Source organism: Mobula birostris, chromosome 17 (assembly GCF_030028105.1).
Source record: "Mobula birostris isolate sMobBir1 chromosome 17, sMobBir1.hap1, whole genome shotgun sequence".
Classification (NCBI taxonomy): domain Eukaryota; kingdom Metazoa; phylum Chordata; class Chondrichthyes; order Myliobatiformes; family Myliobatidae; genus Mobula; species Mobula birostris.
In genome coordinates this window covers 68,736,870-68,759,394 of record NC_092386.1, presented here as the reverse complement: position 1 = coordinate 68,759,394, position 22,525 = coordinate 68,736,870, and the positions used below count along the sequence as shown (strand labels likewise).

At 40.8% G+C, this 22,525-nt stretch overlaps 1 protein-coding gene across 3 annotated transcripts in view; it reads left to right on the top strand.

Moving 5' to 3' along the window:
* cenpe (centromere protein E) overlaps positions 1–22,525 on the top strand; it is a 155,599-nt gene that overhangs the window by 98,761 nt on the left and 34,313 nt on the right. For 2 of the 3 annotated variants that reach the window (XM_072281880.1, XM_072281878.1), the window contains exons 34-40: positions 4,563–4,823; positions 5,529–5,789; positions 8,088–8,348; positions 10,524–10,784; positions 11,936–12,115; positions 17,292–17,552; positions 19,096–19,275. In XM_072281880.1, coding sequence (XP_072137981.1) covers positions 4,563–4,823; positions 5,529–5,789; positions 8,088–8,348; positions 10,524–10,784; positions 11,936–12,115; positions 17,292–17,552; positions 19,096–19,275 — 1,665 coding nt within the window. The remainder of the gene's footprint in view (positions 1–4,562; positions 4,824–5,528; positions 5,790–8,087; positions 8,349–10,523; positions 10,785–11,935; positions 12,116–17,291; positions 17,553–19,095; positions 19,276–22,525) is intronic. The other variant, XM_072281879.1, reaches the window with a different exon arrangement.

The following is a 22,525-nucleotide window of genomic DNA, read 5'->3' as shown; positions in this document are numbered from 1 at the left end:
AAAATATGTCCACTATTAGTAAGACAGCTGAATAGCCTTAGCATTTCGACAAGATAATGTAGTCCACTCAGGTGGGGCAGGAGTAGTTAGTTGAAATAGCTTCTCTGTTGATTCGGTGTTTGTTTTCAGGCATGTCATAATCTCTCCACTGTTTGTTGAACTTGCATCCTGGACTTTTGTATTCTATCACCACTGGGAGAATCCGTCAACCATCTTTTGCACTCCTGTGTGTCCTAAGAAGTTAATCTGCTGTGCCAGATAAGGAAGCAGCTCAACTGGAGCTACCAGTCTATAACTAGTGTTATTTCCCTACTCCATCGTTTAATAACCCACCATTCTTCATCCAGTACCACTTTTCTGCACTTGAGCACTGATTTTGCATTTGAATATCTTGTATGTTTGTCTGTGACACAGTGTTTAACTTGGTTTCAGTTATCGGGTTTTCTTCCATTTCCTGTTTTTATTTATTCCTTCTTTTGCTGTTTAATGTGCAAATGCATTTCCACTGCTTTCCATTGTGGTCATTTTAGAATGACCTGAAATGCTTTGAAACTACAGCTTCTGATGGCAGTTGTACGACCTCCATAATTTCTCAGGAGTTCTCACAGCTGGAAGGAACCCTCTTTATTTCCATAAATCTCCAAAGTCATGAACTGAAGCATATCCAGAATCTGTGCAGGTATTTGCTGATCTTTCTGCCAGCTTACAGGCTTCAGTCAAAGCTTTCAGTTCTGCCTGTTGTGTAGAGGTACCAGGAGCCTTGCTTCCTGAGGCCATCGCTTCATTTTCTGTGAAGAATCTGATCGGGTTCAATAAAGGCACTTCTTTATGGCGATTTGTATCTTCTTGGCATGTTATTGTTCTTGCAGTCATGATAATCATAATCTTCCATATTCACTGACACCAACCAGTGTAGCTGTATTTGCTGGACTTGTTGGATGATGCTATGAGGTGCCTGAAGAACAGTGGACCACTTGGACCACCCAGCAGATGTCACTTGTTGGATGATGATATGAGGTGCCTGAAGAACAGTGAACCACTTGGACCACCCAGCAGATGTCACTTGTTGGATGATGATATGAGGTGCCTGAAGAACAGTGGACCACTTGGACCACCGAGCAGATATCACTTGAGAAGCCCTGTTCATAGTCAGAGTATGCACTGATACTGACTTCAAATATTTAAAGTCTGATCCAGAACGATGTTTGAAACAGTCATGACTGCCAGGTAAGTTTGCACTGCTCATAGACATGAACCCCATCCTAAGGTTACATTGTCCAATTTGGCAGAGTAATAACGGGCAGGTTGCTGTTGGTCTCTATGAGTGAAAACTGCTGTAACTATGCTTCTTGTTGACATACGGATAAGTGGTCTTCCTGTACCAGGATTCCCAATGCAAGTGTGGTACTTAATATTGTTTTTAAAGTTTGAAAAGCTTCTATGTGATCTTCATTAAGAGTCACGGGGTCATCAGAGTGCTTGCTGCCTTTCAGTAGACTAGTGAGGGGTTGAGCAACTTCAGCATATGAATCGACCCGTGTTCTGTTGTAGTTGCACAAACCAGGAATGATTGAAGTTTCTGGACTGTTGTAGGTGATTTTACTGATTTAACAGCTTTGCACGATCTTCAATGATTTCTCATTTGCCTTGGGAGAATTTCTGCCTGAAGTAAATCATTTCCTCTTGTTGCAATTGTGCCTTTTCCAAATTTGTTTTGAGTCCCCTGAAGGCTAGACAATCGAGCAAATACAGAGTACATCATGTTCATTCCTAACTAATAAATTAACATATTGCTTTGAATTCCAGTTCTATTTTTTTGTTGGTTAGCAGGTGTAGACAGTTGGTTCATCTGTATGAATCGTATCCTGACTTTGATATCTTGCTCCACTTGTTTGGCAGTTTGCACTAGATCGTGGTAGGAAACTGCAGTTTCAGTCCAATTTTCTCTTGTCAGTTTCATCATTTTGGCAACAGCTGGTTTCAAGACATTGATGAAGTTGACTTGGGAGAGTAATATCTGGATTCTTCCATACAATCTTCATTATTGCTTGAACTCCTGAGTAGCTGATTCATACTATCCAACAGCTGTCTTCATATTCAGTAACATCATCTGAAACTTTTTGTTTGCAATCAATCACTGTCTTCCAATCAATCTGTGTTAGGGATTGTTGTTCTAACCACTTCTTAATTGTATCCCAATCATCTGGTAAATTCTGTTTATCCTTTACTATCCTCAACTGGCTGATTTATTTGCTGAGTTGTTGACATGGTAGCTAAAATTTTAATGTTATCATATGGATACAATTTTTTATATACATAAAATCATCATTCTTACAGGTTCTTCCCATAGGTTTTACTGGGGCAGGTTTTGCCATGGCTGCCAAAGCAATGACCTCATTGCTGTCATCATCACCTAAGCCACTGGAGGTCTCTATTGAGTCAGTATCCCTTTGCAATTCTTTGGCGTTCTCGAGGTCAGTTTTGGTTGCATTCTAACGTAAACAAAATCACTGTTAACATCTTGCGGTTCCTTGGATTTCCCAAGGTGTCGCAGTTTCTGGGTACATGTCAGTGTTGGGTTGCCTTTCAGCGTGATTGACATCACTGCTGACACTGCCCACTCAGTTAACTGCTCTGCCCACTGACTGTCTTTCCTGCACGTTGGGGAGTTGCCTCATTTCACTTTGCAATTCGGGTTAGAGCTTCTGACTATGGACATACGTGCATGTTCTTTCACCTCCTCCATTAACACAGATATCTGCATTTTTGCTGATTTATTATCTTTTTCATACTGCTTTTTCAGCATGCTACGGTTTTTCCTTTTCTCCTTATTGGTTAGTTGAATCATTCACTTGCTGACACAGTCCACAGATTTGATCCTCTAAATCAAAGAGTTTGCCTTTTAAAGTATCTATCTGTTCTTGCATCTCACTATGCTTGTGCTTTCGCAGCTCTGTTAAGGTCACTAGCTTCCAACCTGTCTACTTAGTTCCCGGCCACATGTTTCTGATCACATATATCATGTCAACATCATTTGTAAGCCAATCCTCACTAGACGTAGTATTGATAGCACATACTACTTTACCAATTGACGCTTTAATATTTCAGTTAACTGTTCCCCCTGAGCTAGGAATTCAAGGGATTTGCTGGTCTGTTTCAGAACTTTCGCCATTGTATTAAATTTGATCTTAAGGAGATCGCTTCACTTTTAGACATCAAAAATCTATAATACGATAAAACCACAAAGCAAATTTATTCATCCAATATTTTAGAACTTTTATTGGGCTGTTGTCTGACAATTTATATTAGCCTCTGGGTTTCTCTGGTAATTTATACTGGCCTCCCAATCATGAAAATTTAATTGTATCTATCACAGGTAAAGTAAAATACCTCCTCCACTCAATCTTGCACTCCCTTTAAATGATGTACTGAAGATGTTTATTCTCGGACAAATAAGGAGCAGAGGAAGCTGTCTTACCTCTCTGATGCATGCTTAAAACTTCCTTTCTTTGTCCAGTTTTCTTCAAGTAATCGTCCCACGTTTGAGCACCAAATTGTCAGAACTGTTATTTTTCTGATCCTCTGGAATCTGGGAGTCAAGAACGGCAATCAGTCTTAATTCTTAATCGTTTATTTTAAAGTGTTAACAAATGTACAGATACCAAACTGAACTAGGCATGACAACATGCCGCAGAGCACTGAAATGTTATGTTTATCCAGTTATGTTATATGGCTTAGAATGTTGGACAATATCTAGTAACATGAAGAAAGGAATTGAAGTAGCAGAGATGTGGTTTTTGAGGAGGATACAAAGAATATCATGGACGAAATGAATATCTAATGAGGATGTCATGACAGAGCAAGCATAATAAGAGAAATAATGTATGAGATCATGAAAAGGCAATGTGACTTCATTGGACATGTGATAAGGAAAGAGGAGTTAGAATGCATGGTAATTATGGGAAAGATTGAAGGGAAGAAAGCAAGAGGAAAGCAAAGACAAATGATGATGGAGACAGCAGCCAGAGAACTGGAAATGAATACCAATGAGTTGATCCACTTGACCTGAAACAGGAGTGTGTGGCCCATGGCTGTCAAAGCTCAAACTGGGCACGGCACCTGACGATGATGACAGATACCAAGCAAACTAAGCAAAGAACTGAGGTGAATGAAAAGTAAAGAAGGCAAAGATCAAAAGAAGAAAAATGGTGCTTTGAAAAATCCATCACATTTATAATTGAGATATGAGAAAAGCCATTAGATATTTATAAAACTGTCAATGGTTGCACAACTACTATACTCAGCCAATGAAAAATGAAAAAGATGATAAACCCTTAATTTAACTGCTAGATCTCGTTTTGCCAGGAATTGGGGATGAACCACCATGTGCTGTGAAAAATACATGAGTTTATTAAAAGATATAAATGATTAAATGATAGTTTGAGTCTTGCATTAATTCTTCTAATATCTTATAAAAAGTAATTAAACAAGTGGTTTCCTCCAATGAGAAAAATCATTTACATTTTGTGTAATCTAGCAATATTGATCAATTTTCAAATCAGGCACAAAAGCAAGCAGAGGAACTTCAGCACACAGTATCTCAGCGTGACATGTTGCTTGCTGAGATTGAAAGGCTGAGATCTCGTGTTTCCAAAGAGGAGGAGGTAGAAATTCGGGAAAAAGAATTCTATCAGCAGTTCCAGCAGCTGGAGGATGAAAAATCATGTTTGATAAAGGAAAGGGATGAACTCCAGAAGACGCTGAAAGTTATCAAAGCAGAGCAAGATGAAATGAAAAAAGTCCTGCAAGAAAATTCTGAGGTGGTGAGTCATTTTTAACAAATTACCTGTATCTTTGGGCCTTTAATGAACTTCAGAATTGGAAATGGGGTTCTAATCACTGATGTACATCATGAAATTTGAAATGGTCAGCGTGTTTTAGTCTAGTTAGCCTGACATTTATAGATTCAACTAATGAACATGGTGTCAGTTCACTGTTATTTTCTGATTCTTTGGACTCTTCTGAGTGTCAAGAATGGCAAGCAGTCGTAATTCTTAACATCATTTATTTTAAAGTTTAAACAAACGTATAGTAAGCAGACGAAGTAAATTGCTGAGAAACATTGCCAAAATGAATGTAAAGCAAAAATGATAAAAAGTGAAAAAGATGGTGCCTGTGATAACTCCATCACCTTTGTAATTGAGGTGAGAGAAAATTCCTTAGATAATTATTAACCCACCAATGCTTGCACAATCGCATGGGTAATGTGCTAATATTGCCAATGAGAAAGATGATTAACCTTTAGTCTAACTGCTATACCTTTCTGCCAGTAAGTGGGGACTAACCACCAGACACTATGAAAAATACAAGAGTTTGTTTAAAAAAAATATAAATGATTAAACTACAACTTGAGTCTTGCATTAATTCATCTAATATCTTATAAAAAGTAATTAATGGTTTCCTCCAATAGGAAAAATCTTCATTTACACTTTGTTTAATCTAGCAATATTGATCAATTTTCAAATTAGGCACAAAAGCAAGCGGAGGAACTTCAGCACACAGTATCTCAGCGTGACATGGTGCTTGCTGAGATTGAAAGGCTGAGATCCCATGTTTCCAAAGAGGAGGAGGTAGAAATTCGTGAAAAAGAATTAAATCAGCAGTTCCAGCAGCTGGAGGATGAAAAATCATGTTTGATAAAGGAAAGGGATGAACTCCAGAAGACGCTGGAAGTTATCAAAGCAGAACAAGATGAAATGAAAAAAGTCCTGCAAGAAACTTCTGAGGTGGTGAGTCATTTTTAACAAATTACCTGTAGTCTTTGGGTGTTTAATGAACTTGAAAATTGGAAATGGGGTTCTAATCTCTGATGTACGTCATGAGATTTGAAATGGTCAGCCTGTTTTAGTCTAGTTAGCCTGGCATTTATAGATTCAAGTAAGGAACATGGTGTCAGTTCACCGTTATTTTCTGATCCTTTGGACTCTTCTGGGTGTCAAGAATGGCGAGCAGTCTTAATTCTTAACATCATTTATTTTAAAGTTTAAACAAACGTATAGTAAGCGGACGAAGTAAATTGCTGAGAAACATTGCAAAATGAATGTAAAGCAAAGATGATAAAAAGTGGAAAAAGATGGTGCCCGTGATAACTCCATCACCTTTGTAATCGAGGTGAGAGAAAATTCCTTAGATAATTATTAACCCACCAATGCTTGCACAATCGCATGGGTAATGTGCTAATACAGGTTTCCCCCACCATCCAAAGGTAGAGCATTCCTATGAAATGGATTGTAAGCCGGAATGTCGTAAAGTGAAGGAGCAATTACCATTTATTTATATGGAAAAAAATTTGTGAGCGTTCGTAGACCCAAAAAATAACCTACCAAATCATGCCAAATAACACTTAAAACATAAAATAACAGTAACATATAGTAAAAGCAGAAATGATATGATAAATACGCTGCCTATATAAAGTAGAAATACTTTTCTACAATCATTGCCGCACTGTTCTCCGTAGCGAAAATTTCACGCATGCTCTCTGGGCAGAAACACTCTCTCCAGTAACCTTTAAGCTATGAAGCTGCCGAATCATACCAAATAACATATAAAAATACACAGACTATATAGAGATAATGTACGTACAGTGTAGTATCACTTACCAGAATCGAGAGGACAGTGCTGAGCACACTGATGGTGTGTTAGGCTGAGTCATCGGAGGTTGGGGTGGTGCAGTGGTACCCCACCTCCAGTCCACGGACCGATACCGATCCGCGAAGCATGCAGGGGTTCAGCGGTAGCCGGGACGCACCCAGCACATCTTTAAGAAAAAAGCCGAAATAAACAAGCTAATTAATTAAGTGCTGCCCGGCACGTAAATGTCAGCCAGGATCAGAGGTGACGCAATCGCCTCTAATCTGGGCCGACTTTTACGTGCCAGGCGGCACCTAATTAATTAGCTTGTTTATTTCGGCTTTTTTCTTAAAGATGTGTTGGGTGCGTCCCGGCTACCGCTGCATTCTCCATGGCAATGTGTTGGGGTGGTGGGACACTGGGGTGTCATCTCATCGTTATCTGTTTCCATCAGGGCAGGCAGGTCAGCTTCTATGTCTGCCGGCCTCGATGTCGAAGGTCGAGGTTCGTCGTCTGCTGTGGCTGATGTGGAAGGCTTGAAAAACGACAGTACGCTTGACTGCTTAGCCTCGCGCATTTTTCTATCATACAGTTCTTTGTAAGCACTCAAGCCATCTTGCAAATATACCCTAAACCTACGTACCCTTTCAAAATTAAAGGCATAATTTTGTGCATTCATTGCAGCGAAAATTTCATGCAGTTGCTTCTCGTTCAGTCGCTGGACGACTTCGCTTTCGGTCCATTAGCTTCTGCATTTGGTTTCGATTGTTATCCTTTCCTCTTCCAATTGCATCAGCTCTTCATCTATCAGTTCTTGGTCATGAGATGCCAAAACCTCTTCAACATCATTTTAGTCAACTTCCACAAGCCAAACTCACTTTGTCCTTACTTTGTTCACCACGATCGAAACGCTTAATTATGTCTAGTTTTGCGCTAAGTGTAACACCCTTACGAGCTCTTTTAGGCTTTTCCGATACCTTAGAACTCATCTTGCTAATGGCTGCTCACAGGCATGTGTTTAAGCAATGCTGGCTAGAATGCAGTTCCGGGGGAGGACCTTGGCTGCTCAGGGTACACGCTGCCTTTTTTCGTAACAGTGAAAACACGTTCTAGGAGCAAAAACAGTTAACTAATGTAGGTCTTTCGTAACAGCGAGGTTTCGTAAAGTGAACGTTCGAAAAGCGGGGGACACCTGTATAGGCAATGAGAAAGATGACAAACCATTAGTCTAACTGCTATACCTTTCTGCCAGTAAGTGGGGACTAGCCACCAGACACTACGAAAAATACAAGAGTTTGTTTAAAAAATATATAAATGATTAAACTACAACTTCAGTCTTGCATTAATTCATCTAATATCTTATTTAAAAAATCATAAAAAAAGTGGTTTCCTCCAATGGGAAAAATCTTCATTTACATTTAGCGTAATCTAGCAATATTGATCAATTTTCAAATTAGGCACAAAAGCAAGCGGAGGAACTTCAGCACACAGTATCTCAGCGTGACATGTTGCTTGCTGAGATTGAAAGGCTGAGATCTCGTGTTTCCAAAGAGGAGGAGGTAGAAATTCGGGAAAAAGAATTCTATCAGCAGTTCCAGCAGATGGAGGATGAAAAATCATGTTTGATAAAGGAAAGGGATGAACTCCAGGAGACGCTGAAAGTTATCAAAGCAGAACAAGGTGAAATGAAAAAAGTCCTGCAAGAAAATTCTGAGGTGGTGAGTCATTTTTAATAAATTACCTGTATCTTTGGGTCTTTAATGAACTTCAAAATTGGAAATGGGGTTCTAATAACTGATGTGCATCATGAAATTTGAAATGGTCAACCTGTTTTAGTCTAGTTAGCCTGACATTTATAGATTCAACTAAGGAACATGGTGTCAGTTCACCGTTATTTTCTGATCCTTTGGACTCTTCTGGGTGTCAAGAATGGCGAGCAGTCTTAATTCTTAACACCATTTATTTTAAAGTTTAAACAAAGGTATAGTAAGCAGACGAAGTAAATTGCTGAGAAACATTGCCAAAATGAATGTAAAGCAAAGATGATAAAAAGTGAAAAAGATGGTGCCTGTGATGACTCCATCACCTTTGTAATCGAGGTGAGAGAAAATTCCTTAGATAATTATTAACTCACCATAAACACAAAATACTCTGCAGATGCTGGGGTCAAAGCAACACTCAACACGCCGGAGGAATTTAGCAGGTCAGGCAGCACCCGTGGAAACGATCAGTCAACGTTTCGGGCCGGAACACTTCGTCAGGACTGAAGAGGGAAGGGGCAGAGGCCCTATAAAGAAGGTGGGGGGTGGGTGGGAAGGAGAAGGCTGGTAGGTTCCAGGTGGAAAACCCAGTAAGGGGAAAGATAAAGGGATGGGGGAGGGGAGGCAGGGAGGTGATAGGCAGGAAAGGTGAAGAAGGAATAAGAGAAAACACAATGGGTAGTAGAAGGAGGCAGAACCATGGGGGTGGTGACGGGCAGCTGGGGGAGGGGGCAGAGTGACATAGGGATAGGGGGAGGGAATTACCAGCAGTTGGAGAATTCTATGTTCATACCAAGGGGCTGGAGACTACCCAGACGGTATATGAGGTGTTGCTCGTCCAACCTGAGTTTAGCCTCATCATGGCAGTAGAGGAGGCCATGTATGGACATATTCGAATGGGAATGTGAAGCAGAGTTGAAGTGGGTGGCAACCGAGAGATCCTGTCTGTTGTGGCAGACGGAGCAGAGGTGCTTGACGAAGTGGTCCCCTCCGCTACGTTCTCTCAGTGACTCCCTGGTCCACACGTCCCTCCCCACAGATCTCCCACTCAGCACTTATCCCTGTAAGCATAAGTGCTGCACCTGTCCCTACACCTCCTCTCTTGCCACCATTCAGGGCCCCAAACAGTCCTTCCAGGTGAGGCAACACTTCACTTGTGAGTCTGTTGGGGTCATCTATTGCATCCGGTGCTCTCGGTGTGGCCTCCTCTACATCGGTGAGACCCGACGCAGATTGGGGGACCGTTTCGTTGAGCACCTCTGCTCCGTCCGCCACAACAGACAGGATCTCCCAGTTACCACGCACTTGAACTCTGCTTCACATTCCCATTCGGATATGTCCATACATGGCCTCCTCTACTGCCATGATGAAGCCAAACTCAGGTTGGAGGAGCAACACTTCATATACCGTCTGGGTAGTCTCCAGCCCCTTGGTATGAACATTGAATTCTCCAACTTCCGGTTATTCCCTCCCCCTCCCTTCCCCCAACCTAGTTTCACTTTGCCCCCTCCCCCAGCTGCCTATCATCTTCCTCATGGTTCTACTTCCTTCTACTCCCCATTGTGCTTTCCCATATTCCTCCTTCACCTTTCCTGCCCACCCCTCCCTCCTTCCCCTCCCCTACCCCTTAATCTTTCCCCTTACTGGTTTTTCACCTGGCACCTACCAGCCTTCCCCTTCCCAACCTCCCCACACCTTCTTTATAGGGCCTCTGCTCCTTCCCCCTTCAGTCCTGTCAAAGGGTTCTGGCCCGAAACGTTGACTGATCGTTTCCACGGATGCTGCCCGACCTGCTGAGTTCCTCCAGTGTGTTGTGAGTGTTGCTATTAACCCACCAATGCTTGCACAATTACATCACATGGGTCATGTGCTAATATTGCCAATGAGAAAGATGATAAACCATTAGTCTAACTGCTATACCTTTCTGCCAGTAGGTGGGGACTAGCCACCAGACACTATGAAAAATACAAGAGTTTGTTTAAAAAAATATATGAATGATTAAACTACAACTTGAGTCTTGCATTAATTCATCTAATATCTTATAAAAAGTAATTAAAAATAGTTTCCTCCAATAGGAAAAATCTTCATTTACACTTTGTTTAATCTAGCAATATTGATCAATTTTCAAATTAGGCACAAAAGCAAGAGGAGGAACTTCAGCACACGGTATCTCAGCGTGACATGTTGCTTGCTGAGATCGAAAGACTGAGATCCCGTGTTTTCAAAGAGGAGGAGGTAGAAATTCAGGAAAAAGAATTCAATCTACGGATCCAGCAGCTGGAGGATGAAAAATCCTGTTTGCTAAAGGAAAGGGATGAACTTCACGAGAAGCTGAAATGTATCAAAGCAGAACAAGAAGAAATGAAAAAAGTCCTGCCAGAAAGCTCTGAGGTGGTGAGTAATGCTTAACAAGTTCGCTGTAATGAGGAGTCTTTATGTCTGAATGTATTTTGGAACTCAGCAGCATGGGATGTTCCTGTATTCTGATGTGCCCTCTAGTCCTGGACTCGCCCACTATAGTAAACATTGTTTCCATGTCCAGTCTATCTTGCCCTTTCAAAGGACTTGTGACTACATTGGAATCCTCCTGTAATGATTGACATGCTCTTGGGAGAGTTCCTGCTTTGTTGTTTTGAAAGGTTTATCAGGTTCTAGTTTATTCCCTGCACTGGGTATGGCCTTTTTCAATTTTGGAGCACTCAATAACCACTAAACCAATTTTGTAACCTACTTTATCTTCTTCACCCATCTTTGGCAGACACAGTCGTCTAAATTAGGAGTGTATGGCTCTTATAAAAACTAATTTTAATCAGAATGTATTATCTGCTTCTGTGTAGCATTGCATTATTGTATGCTTCCTCCCAAAATAAAAGGTCATTCCTAGCAAATATTTTAGCAGAAAATTCTTTGCACTGATGGGTGGAACTGTTTGCCACATAGATTTCTTGAGACAGCAATCTTCCTCCCTTTACTCCTTTTCCTCATTGGTTGTGCATATTATTTTCCCACAAGTGCCAATATCATTCCCTTTTTGAAACTACTGATTGACCAAAATAATTCAAGTTATTTTTAATAAATTAGTCAGGAAATGTATCGACTTCAGTCATGTTGGGCAATGCAAGCTAACTGAAATCATGAATAACTCATAAGTTCATGTGATTTTGGTTATTAATTTCTTGTGACTTCAGTTTACAGAGAATCACACCTGCTGAAATAATGCTCAAAGTGTACATTTTCATTTTAAGCCTCATTTTAAAAAAAGTTGACCGCTATATATGAAATGCACCTGTAAATCTTTTCAAATGTTTCTATGGAAATTACTATAACCTTGACTATCCAAATTAATATGTTTGAATTTGGCCACAAGCTTCTATGATACTGAAATATCCAATAAGTGCAAAATTATTTAACATTCCTTTTTTCCCCTCGAGTCATGAGATTGTGGCCCATGTATTAAGTTCTGATTTTTAACTCCGGATAGAAATATTTAGTGACGACTTAATGGTGTTTGAATGAGGTTGTAAATGTATAAGTTTTGGCAACAGCTTAAGATGGAGGAAAGAAGAGATGAAGAACTTACTAAAATGGACATGAGCCTTGAGAAACACATTGTTGCTTTGAAGGACAAGACACTAACTGAATCCATTACTCCAGAAAATGAGGAAATTCAAGCAGAAATTAATACGCTTTCTAATCATCTACAGGGGAAAGATAGTCTTTTGCAGGTAAGCGTTAAACATTACTGTTCTATTGGTAAAAGTAACCTAGAAATAAAAATACTAGTCTGGCTTTTTAAAGTTCAAACATTTTTATGGATAATTTGCAGTTTAGTAGAATGGTTATGGTCATGTGACCTGTGAGCACCCCGTTTGGGAAACTGGGTGTATCTGATGACTGTTATGGGGGTGCAGGCATCTACTGTGGAAACATGGTATTCCAGTGTACGGAGACAGTGAGGCCAGCTGGCAGCCTCTCTTCACACTACGGCCCATCTCCTTTCATAGCCATTTCTGAGATCCTCTCCCACGTACTGTTTTTGTGTACTTTCAACTTGTGAACAGTTCAGGTTACAAGTCATTCTACTGTATAGAAACCAGTCATAACCAAGAACTACTTGTATTTCCTGTAACAGAAGGCGGTAAAATTATTTAGACATTATCTCTCTTGTCACTGATGGGAGCCACTAAATTAGACAATTCCTTTCTACTAGTTTGCCGTAAGCTTGAAATGATCTTGAACGGCAACAGAGGGACTCTGGGAGTACTTTGATAGTTTGCAGCATTTCAGAAAGGTGGCTCACTAAAATTTGTTCTGAGACAATCAGACATGAAGATTTAATTCTATTCTGCAAATAAGGATGAAATCCCATGTATGGATAGAAGGAAATGGAGACCACTGCCTAAAATTACATCTCGTTATAAGACCGTAAGATATAAGAGCAGAAGTAGGCCAATCAGACCATCGAGTCTACTCCACCATTCAATCATGGGCTGATCCAATTTTTTCCGGTCATTCCCACTCCCCTGCGTTCACCCCATACCCTTTGATGCCCTGGCTAACCAAGAACCTATCTATCTCAAATTGTAGGGTAACGACAGGTTGATGAAGTGCAGTTTGAGTAATGGCAAATGTAAAACTATTATTTCAGATGGAATTACAATGCACCAAGCTGGTGGAATTTAAATAGGTATTTTGAAATTTTGACATACTTCAACGCTTCAGCAAACCCCCAAACGGCTACACTGGGAACACTTGATACAGTATATGAGCCCAACAGACTCAGGTGATGTGTCACCTCACCTGGAAGGACTGTTTGGGGCCCTGAATGACTCACTGTTATACAAGAGGCCACATCTACTGTCCATCTATATCCTCCTATACTGTCGCGATGAGGCCACACTCAGGTTGGAGGAGCAACACCTTGTGTTCCATCTGGGTAGCCTACAACCTGATGGCATGGACATCGATTTCTCAAACCTCCGGTAATTGCCCCCCCATCCCCCACCCCTTTACGATTCCCATTCCTGTTTCCCCCTCTCACCTTATCTCCTTGCCTCCCTCTGGTGCTCGTCCCCTTTTTTCTTTCCTCCATTCTTCCTTCTGTCCTCTCCTGTTAGATTCCCCCCTTCTCCATCCCTGTATCATTCACCAATCAACTTCCCAGCTCTTTACTTCACCCCACCCCTCTCCCAGGTTCATCTATCACCTTGTGTTTCTTCTGTCCACACCTTCTAGATCTGACTCCCTGGTTTTTATCTCCAGTTGTGCTGAAGGGTCTCTGCTCAAAGTCAACTGTACTCTTTTCCATAGATGTTGCCTGTCCTGCTGAGTTTCTCCAGCATTTTGTATGTGTTGCTTGGATATCCATCATCTGCAGATTTGTGATTCCATTTCCTATCTGTTAGTTTTAGGTCAACTTGTAATCAAATTTAGTTAGTTTTCTATCACATTACAATTCCCTTACCCTTTTCTGGCCAGAGTTTATCTCAGTCTTCAAAGTCCCTGTTGTCCTTTAATTTGAATTTTCAGTGGACTCCCTGTGGGTCTTGGACCCTGTCTTGCACCTATTATCTTGCCCCTCTCCAGGAGCTCAGATGGTCACTGACCAAGCGGGCCCCTTGTCTGCACCAGTCTTGCCTTACAGCTCAAAGTTAAATATTCCCCATGAGCACTTCCCAAGTGTATGACAGTTCATTTGACCCTGTATGAAAGGGGTTCCATCTTCATTGTCAAATTGTTAGGAAAATTTATTTGCTAAGGAAATTCAATTAAAGTTGGTCACTACTGAATCGCACATAGACTTCGAAATGACGAGAGCAGGAGTCCCCAACCTTTTTTGCACTGCAGACCGGTTTAATATTGACAATATTCTTGTGGACTGGACGACCCGGCAGGGGGGATAGGGTTGCTAACGGACAAGAGTAGCAGTCAAATACGTTGTGTTTACCCCAAGAAAGACTACAATGACCGTGAAGCCTTGCACGGGCACCTGTATGTGCATGTGTGTACGTGCTGATTTTTTTTTCTACAAATCGTTTTTGGCGATTCTGTTCGGTGGGGGGTGGTGGGGAGTGTTAATCACAACCGGAATATAGGTGATAAGTGGCTAATACACTCAATTTCGTTTCTAAAAGCGTTTATCTAATGAATTTAATATTAAATACACAGCGCATATTTTCCTCGCATGAATATAGTGATAAGTCAATTATCAAGGGAGGACACGGGAGCTTGAAGCAAGTGTTGAACGAACTTCCAGTTGAAGTGGTAGAGGCAGGTTCAATATTATAATTTAAGAAAAATTGGGTAGGTATATGGACAGGAAAGGAATGGAGGGTTATGGGGTGAGTGCAGGTCGGTGGGACTAGGTGAGAGTAGCGTTCGGCATGGACTAGAAGGGCCGAGATAGCCTGTTTCCGTGCTGTATTTGCTATATGGTTGTATAAGTCACTTATAAGTCAGTAGCATCATAACATTTTAAGTAACGTTTGGATATTAAACACACAACACATATTTTCCCCGTATGAACATATAAAATCATTGCAAAACACCAATATCGCTGAATCAGTGGAAGCCCTGGGCTTGTTTTCCTGCACCAAGATGGTGCCATCAAAGGGTGATGGGAGACAGCGATACTCGAAGGGGGTTCCTTATGTCCAGTCTATTCCGCAATTTAGTTTTCGTTGCATTCGTTGCAGAGATATGTTGGAAATAGAAGCAACGTTTTCAGTGCTTTCGTGGCTATCTCAGGATATTTAGCCTTGACTTTGATCCAGAATGCCGGCAGAGATGTTATGTCAAACATACTTTTCAGTCAACCGTTATTTGCAAGCTCGAGGAGTTGATCTTCCCGCGCTGACATGGATGACGCGCAGGTCATGACCTCGCGTTCGCTCAAGTTCAACAGTGGGCTGAACAGTGCGGAATGAGGAAAGGTGCAGCTGACTCATATCGCCAAATCATATCGTTTCCTCGTGGCCCGGCAGCACATGCCTTGCGGCCAGCACCGGTCTGCGGCCCGGTGGTTGGGGGCCACTGGACTTAGAGAGTACCTTTATCATGAATAAGGGAAAAATGATTCACCGATGCAATCGTCAAGTCTTCCCAAGAAGACACAGTCAATTACATCAGTCAAAGCTTTTTTTAAAAAAAAAGTCAGTCCTGTGCATCTTATCAATTACCATGAAAATGCCAGAGACCGTCTCTCTTCTGCCCATAACGCACACAGATGGGATGTTAGAACATCCTTGAAGTTTAAGATTATTGCAAGTATGCTGAGAACCCAGGCTGAATGGTGTCTTTTCTAATGATTCAAAAAAAGGTTCATTATATCCTTATATATAATACTTATATTATGTACAAAAGTATAATCTATTTTGTTAGTGCCAGACAGATGAAGGGAAACCAGACACACTTTTTAATTGTCAGAAACTTGACAGCCCACAGGGTCCTCCCTGCAATTTATGACCTTCACTGTCTTCATCTTGTTCACGCAGCTGTGCTTTGCGCCAAGACCAGCACTAGGCGTATTGCTAATTAAAGGAAGGTACAGCGTGTTACTAACTCAGATATTTTAATCCTTTGTTGAGAATTTTCTTCCAGTTGGTTAAATCATTTACTTGCTGACACAGTCCACAGGTTACATCCTCTAAATCAACATGCTTGCCTTTTAAAACATCTATCTGTTCTTGTATCTTACTACTTTTGCCTCTGTTAAGGTCGCTAGCGTCCACAATGTCGTCTTAGTTCCCGACCACATATTTCTGAACATATTATATATCACTTCAACATCGCTTACAAGCCAATCCTCGCTAGACATAGTACTGATAGCACATTTCTTCTGTACTACTTTACCAACTGAAACAAGTTTCTATCCATCACTTAAGTAAACTCATAAGATTTCAGTTGACTGTTCCCTCTGAGCTGGGAATTTGAGGAAGGAATTGACCAGTCCGTTTCAAAACTTTGGCTGTTGTATTAAATTCGATCTTCAGGAGTACTCTGCACTTTTAGATGTCAAAAATCACATAACCCTGTTGTGACTATAATATCAGGTTATAACCACAAAGCAAATTTATTCATCCAATATTTTAGAACTTTTATCGGGCTCTTGTCCAACAATGTATATCAGCTTCTGGGTTTCTCTGATAATTTATACCGGCCTCCCGGGTTGCACGACCATGAAAATTTTAATCGTATCTGCCACAAGCAAAATGAAATACAGCCTCTGCTCACTTTTAAACTCCCTTTAAATGATGTACTGAAGATATTTATTCTCGAACAAATAAGGAATAGAGGAAGCTGCCTTACCTTCCTGATGCACACTTAAAACTTTCTTTCTTTGTCCAGTTTTCTTCAAGTAACTGACCTGCATTCAAGCACCATATTGTCAGAACCATGTTATTTTCTGATCCTCAGGGTTCTTCTGGGAGTCAAAAATGGCAATCAGTCTTGATTCTTTACCATCGTTTATTTTAAAGTTTAAACAAATATACAAATACCAAGCAAACTAAGTAAAGAGCTGAGGAACAAAGCAGAAATGGATATAAAGCAAAGCAGATGATTGAACAGAGAAAAAAAGATGGCACCTCTGAAAAATCCATCACCTTTATAATTGAAATGTGAGAAAATTCCTTAGATCATTGTTAACCCACCAATGCTTGCACAATTACATCACATGGCTAATGTGCTAATATAGCCAATAGTCTAACTGCTATACTCTTTTTGCCAATAAGTGGGGACTAGCCACCAGACAGTATGAAAAATACAGGAGTTTGTTTAAAAAATATGAATGATTAACATACAACTTGAGTCTTACATTAATTCATCTAATATCTTAAAGTAATGTAAAAACTTCATTTACACTTTGTTTAATCTAGCAATGTTGATCAATTTTCAAATTAGACACAAAAGCAAGAGGAGGAACGTCAGCACACAGTATCTCAGCGTGACATGTTGCTTGCTGAGATTGAAAGGCTGAGATCCCGTATTTCCAAAGAGGAAGAGGTAGAAATTCAGGAAAAAGAATTCAATCAACGGATCAAGCAGCTGGAGGATGAAAAATCCTGTTTGCTAAAGGAAAGGGATGAACTTCACGAGAAGCTGAAATGTATCAAAGCAGAACAAGAAGTAATGAAAAAAGTCCTGCCAGAAAGTTCTGAGGTGGTGAGTCATACTTAACAAGTTCCCTGGAATGAAGAGTCTTTATATCTTTAATGTATTTTAGAACTCGGCTGCATGGGATGCTCACGTATTCTGATGCCGTGTGCTCTAGTCCTAGACTTGCCCATTATAGTAAACATCGTTTCCATGTCTATTCTGTCTCGCCCTATCAAAGGTTCTTGTGACTACATTGGAATCCTCCTGTAATGATTGACATGCTCTTGGGAGAGTTCCTGCTTTGTTGTTTTGAAAGATTTATCAGGTTCTTTTTTTATTGCCTGCACGGGGAAAAGTCCTCTCCCCGCGCCCCCCCCACCCACCCCAACAACCCAATTTGGGCAGTTATCCAGACAAAATTCACTTCCCCAACATAGCCAGTGCTTAACTACAGGCAGCTAAGTCAAATGGAGCCGAAGATGTTTCACTGGGATGCTGCTTGAAGGGTATGAGCTGTAAGGAAAGGTTGGAAGAGCATGGGTTGTCCGTAGAGTATGAGAGGTATCAATAAGATGACCAGGCTTTTCCCAATGATATTGGATGAGACTAGAACTGGAGATCACAGATTAAGGCTGAAAAGTGAAATATTTAAGGGCTACCTAAGGGGAACTAATTCACTCAGAGGGTGGTGCAGAAGTGACTGATGGCTTGATTGCAAAATTTGAGAGAAGTTTGTATAGGTGCATGGATATGAGGGGCATGGGGGGCTGTAGTCCAGGTTCAGTTCGGTGGGACTTGGTCGAAGATCAGATTGGCATGGGCTAGATGGGCTGTGTACCCCTTTTTCAATTTTGAAGCACACTATAACCATTAAACTAATTTGGTAACCAACTTTATCATCTTCACCCATCTTTGGCAGATACAGCTGTCTAAATTAGTAGTGTATGGCTCTTGTAAAAACAAATTCTAATCAGAATGTGTTATCTGCTTCTGTGTAGCATTGTATTATTGTATGCTTCCTAACAAAATAAATGTGGTCATTCTCAGCAAATATTTTAGTGGAAAATTCTTTGCATTGATGGGAGAAACTGTTTGCCACATAGATTTCTTGAGACAGCAATCTTCCTCCCTTTTACTCCTTTTCCCCATGGTTATGCATATTAATTTTTCTCAAGTGCCAATATCATTCCCTTTTTGAGACTACTGATTGATTAAAATCATTCAAGTTATTTTTAATAATTTATTTAAGAAATGTATCGACTTTTAGTCATGATGGGGAATGCAAGTTAACTGAAATGACAACTCAATCAAAATTGCATGAACTTGTTAATTCCTTGTGTCTTTAGCATCTTACAGAAAATCACACTGGCTGAAATGCTCAAATTGTACATTTTCATTTTAAGTCTCATTTAAAAAAGTAAGATTGAAGTGTGAATGTTATTTATGTGGAAAATCATTTAACATTCCTCTTTTTCCTCCATTCGTTTCTGGTCCATATCTTAATTTCTGATTTTAACTCAGGACAGACATGTTGTGTGACAATTTAATGGTGTTGCAGATAACTTTCTACTTTGTATAAGATTGTAAACATGTAAGTTTTGGCTAACAGCTTAAAATGGAGAAAAGAAGAGATGAAGAACTTAGTAAAATGGACACGAGCCTTGAGAAACAAATTTTTGCTTCGAAAGATAAGACGCTAACTGAATCCACTACTCCAGAAAATAAGGAAATTCAAGCAGAAGTTAATAAGCTTTCTAATCATCTACAGGAGAAAGATTGTCTTTTGCAGGTAAGCTTTAAATAATCGGTTCTATCGATAAAAGTAACTGAGAACCAAGCATGCATTGGATACTAGTCTGGAGGTAGTTACTGGTCTTTAACAGTTCATGCATTTTTATGGATGATTTACAGATTCCTATAAAACGCCTAGCGCTGTAGAAATTAAGGGAAGATCCTAAAGTGATCAGAAACTATTTAGTACAATGGTTATGGTCACGTGGTTTGTGAGCACCCTGTTTGGGAAACTGGTTGGGTGTATCTAATGATCTATGAGGGTGCAGGCATCGGCTGTGGAAACATGGTATTCCAGTGTACGGAGACAGTGAGGCCAGCTGGCAGCCACACTGCAGCCCATCTCCTTTCATAGCCATTTCTGAGATCCTCTCCCACGTACTGTTTTTGTGTACTTTCAACTTGTGAACAGGTCAGGTTACAAACTATTCTCAGGTATAGAAGCCAGTCATAACCAAGGACTACCTGCACTTCCGATAACAGAAGACTGTGAAATAATTTAAACAATATCTCTCTTGACACTGATGAGAGCAGCTAAATTAGACAATCCCTTTCTACTAGTTTGCCGTAAGCTTGAAATGATCTTGAACAGCAACAGGAAGGACTCTGGGAGTACTTTGATAGTTTGCAGCATTTCAAAAAGGTGGCTTACTAAAATTTGTTCTGAGACAATCAGACATGAAGATTTAATTCTGTTCTGCAAATAAGGATGAAATCCCATGTATGGATAGAAGAAAATGGAGACCACTGCCTAAAATTACATCTAATTATAAGACCATAAGATATAAGGGCAGAAGTAGATCATCTGGCCCATCGAGTCTACTCCGCTATTCAATCATGGGCTGATCCAATTTCTTCCAGTCATCCCCACTCCCCTGCCTTCACCCCATACCCTTTTAATGCCCTTGCTAATCAAGAACCTATCTATCTCAAATTGTAAGGTAATGACAGGTTGATGAAGTGCAGCTTGAGTAATGGCAAATGTAAAACTATTACTTAAGATGGAATTACAATGCACCTGGATTAAGAGCAAAAGGATTGTAAGGGATAAAATTGGTCCTCTTGAAGATCAGAGTGGTCGGCTATGAGCGGAACCAAAGGAAATTGGGGAGATCTTAAATAGGTTTTTTGTGTCTGTATTTACTAAAGAAACTGGCATGAAGTCTATGGAATTAAGGGAAACAAGTAGTGAGATCATGGAAACTGTACAGATCAAAAAGGAGGAGGTCCTTGCTGTCTTGAGGAAAATTAAAGTGGATAAATCCCCAGGATCTGACAGGGTGTTCCCTCGGACCTTGAAGGAGACTAGTGTTGAAATTGCAGGGGCCCTGGCAGAAATATTTAAAATGTCGCTGTCTACAGGTGAGGTGCCGGAGGATTGGAGACTGGCTCATGTTGTTCCATTGTTTAAGAAAGGATCGAAAAGTAATCCAGGAAATTATAGGCCAGTAAGTTTAACGTCGGTAGTAGGTAAGTTATTGGAGGGAGTACTAAGAGACAGAATCTACAAGCATTTGGATAGACAGGGACTTATTAGGGAGAGCCAACATGGCTTTGTGCGTGGTAGGTCATGTTTGACCAATCTATTGGAGTTTTTCGAGGTGGTTACCAGGAAAGTGGATGAAGGGAAGGCAGTGGATATTGTCTACATGGACTTCAGTCAGGCCTTTGACAAGGTCCCGCCTGGGAGATTAGTTAGGAAAATTCAGTCGCTAGGTATACATGGAGAGGTGGTAAATTGGATTAGACATTGGCTCAATGGAAGAAGCCAGAGAGTGGTGGTATAGAATTGCTTCTCTGAGTGGAGGCCTGTGACTAGTGGTGTGCCACAGGGATCAGTGCTGGGTCTATTGTTATTTGTCATCTATATCAATGATCTGGATGATAATGTGGTAAATTGGATCAGCAAGTTTGCTGATGATACAAAGATTGGAGGTGCAGTAGACAGTGAGGAAGGTTTTCAGAGCCTGCAGAGGGACTTGGACCAGTTGGAAAAATGGGCTGAAAAATGGCAGATGGAGTTTAATACTGACACATGTGAGGTATTGCACGTTGGAAGGACAAACCAAGGTAGAACATACAGGGTTAATGGTAAGGCACTGAGGAGTGCAGTGGAACAGAGGGATCTGGGAATACAGATACAAAATTCCCTAAAAGTGGCATCACAGGTTCACAGGTAGATAGGGTCATAAAGAGAGCTTTTGGTACATTGGCCTTTATTAATCAAAGTATTGAGTATAAGAGCTGGAATGTTATGATGAGGTTGTATAAGGCATTGGTGAGGCCAAATCTGGAGTATTGTGTTCAGTTTTGGTCACCAAATTACAGGAAGGATATAAATAAGGTTGAAAGAGTGCAGAGAAGGTTTACAAGGATGTTGCCGGGACTTGAGAAACTCAGTTACAGAGAAAGGTTGAATAGGTTAGGACTTTATTCCCTGGAGCGTAGAAGAATTAGGGGAGATTTGATAGAGGTATGTAAAATTATGATGGGTGTAGATAGAGTGAATGCAAGCAGGCTTTTTCCACTGAGGCAAGGGGAGAAAAAAACCAGAGGACATGGGTTAAGGGTGAGGGGGGAAAAGTTTAAAGGGAACATTAGCGGGGGCTTCTTCACACAGAGAGTGGTGGGAGTATGGAATGAGCTCCCAGACGAGATGGTAAATGCGGGTTCTTTTTTAACATTTAAGAATAAATTGGACAGGTACATGGATGGGAGGTGTATGGAGGGAGATGGCCCGTGTGCAGGAAATGGTTCGACACAGCCAAGAAGGGCCAAAAGGCCTGTTTCTGTGCTGTAGTTTCTATGGTTTCTATGGATGAGGAAGTGGAGTGATGGGTTAGTAAGTTTGCTGATGACACAAAGGTTGGGGTCTTGTGGATAGTGTGGAGGGCTGTCAGAGGTTACAGCAGGACATTGATAGGATGCAAAACTGGACTGAGAAGTGGCAGATGGAGTTCAACCCAGGTAAGTGTGAGATGATTCATTTTGGTAGGTGAAATATGGTGGCAGAATATAGTATTAATGGTAAGGCTCTTGACAGTGTGGAGGATCAGAGGGATCTTGGGGTCCGAGTCCATAGGATTCAAAGCTGCTGCGCAGGTTGACTGTGTGGTTAAGAAAGCGTACAGTGCATTGGCCTTCATCAGTCGTGGGACTGAGTTTAGGAGCCAAGAGGTAATGTTACAGCCATATAGGACCCTGGTCATAACCCACTTGGAGTATTGTGCTTAGTTCTGGTCGCCTAA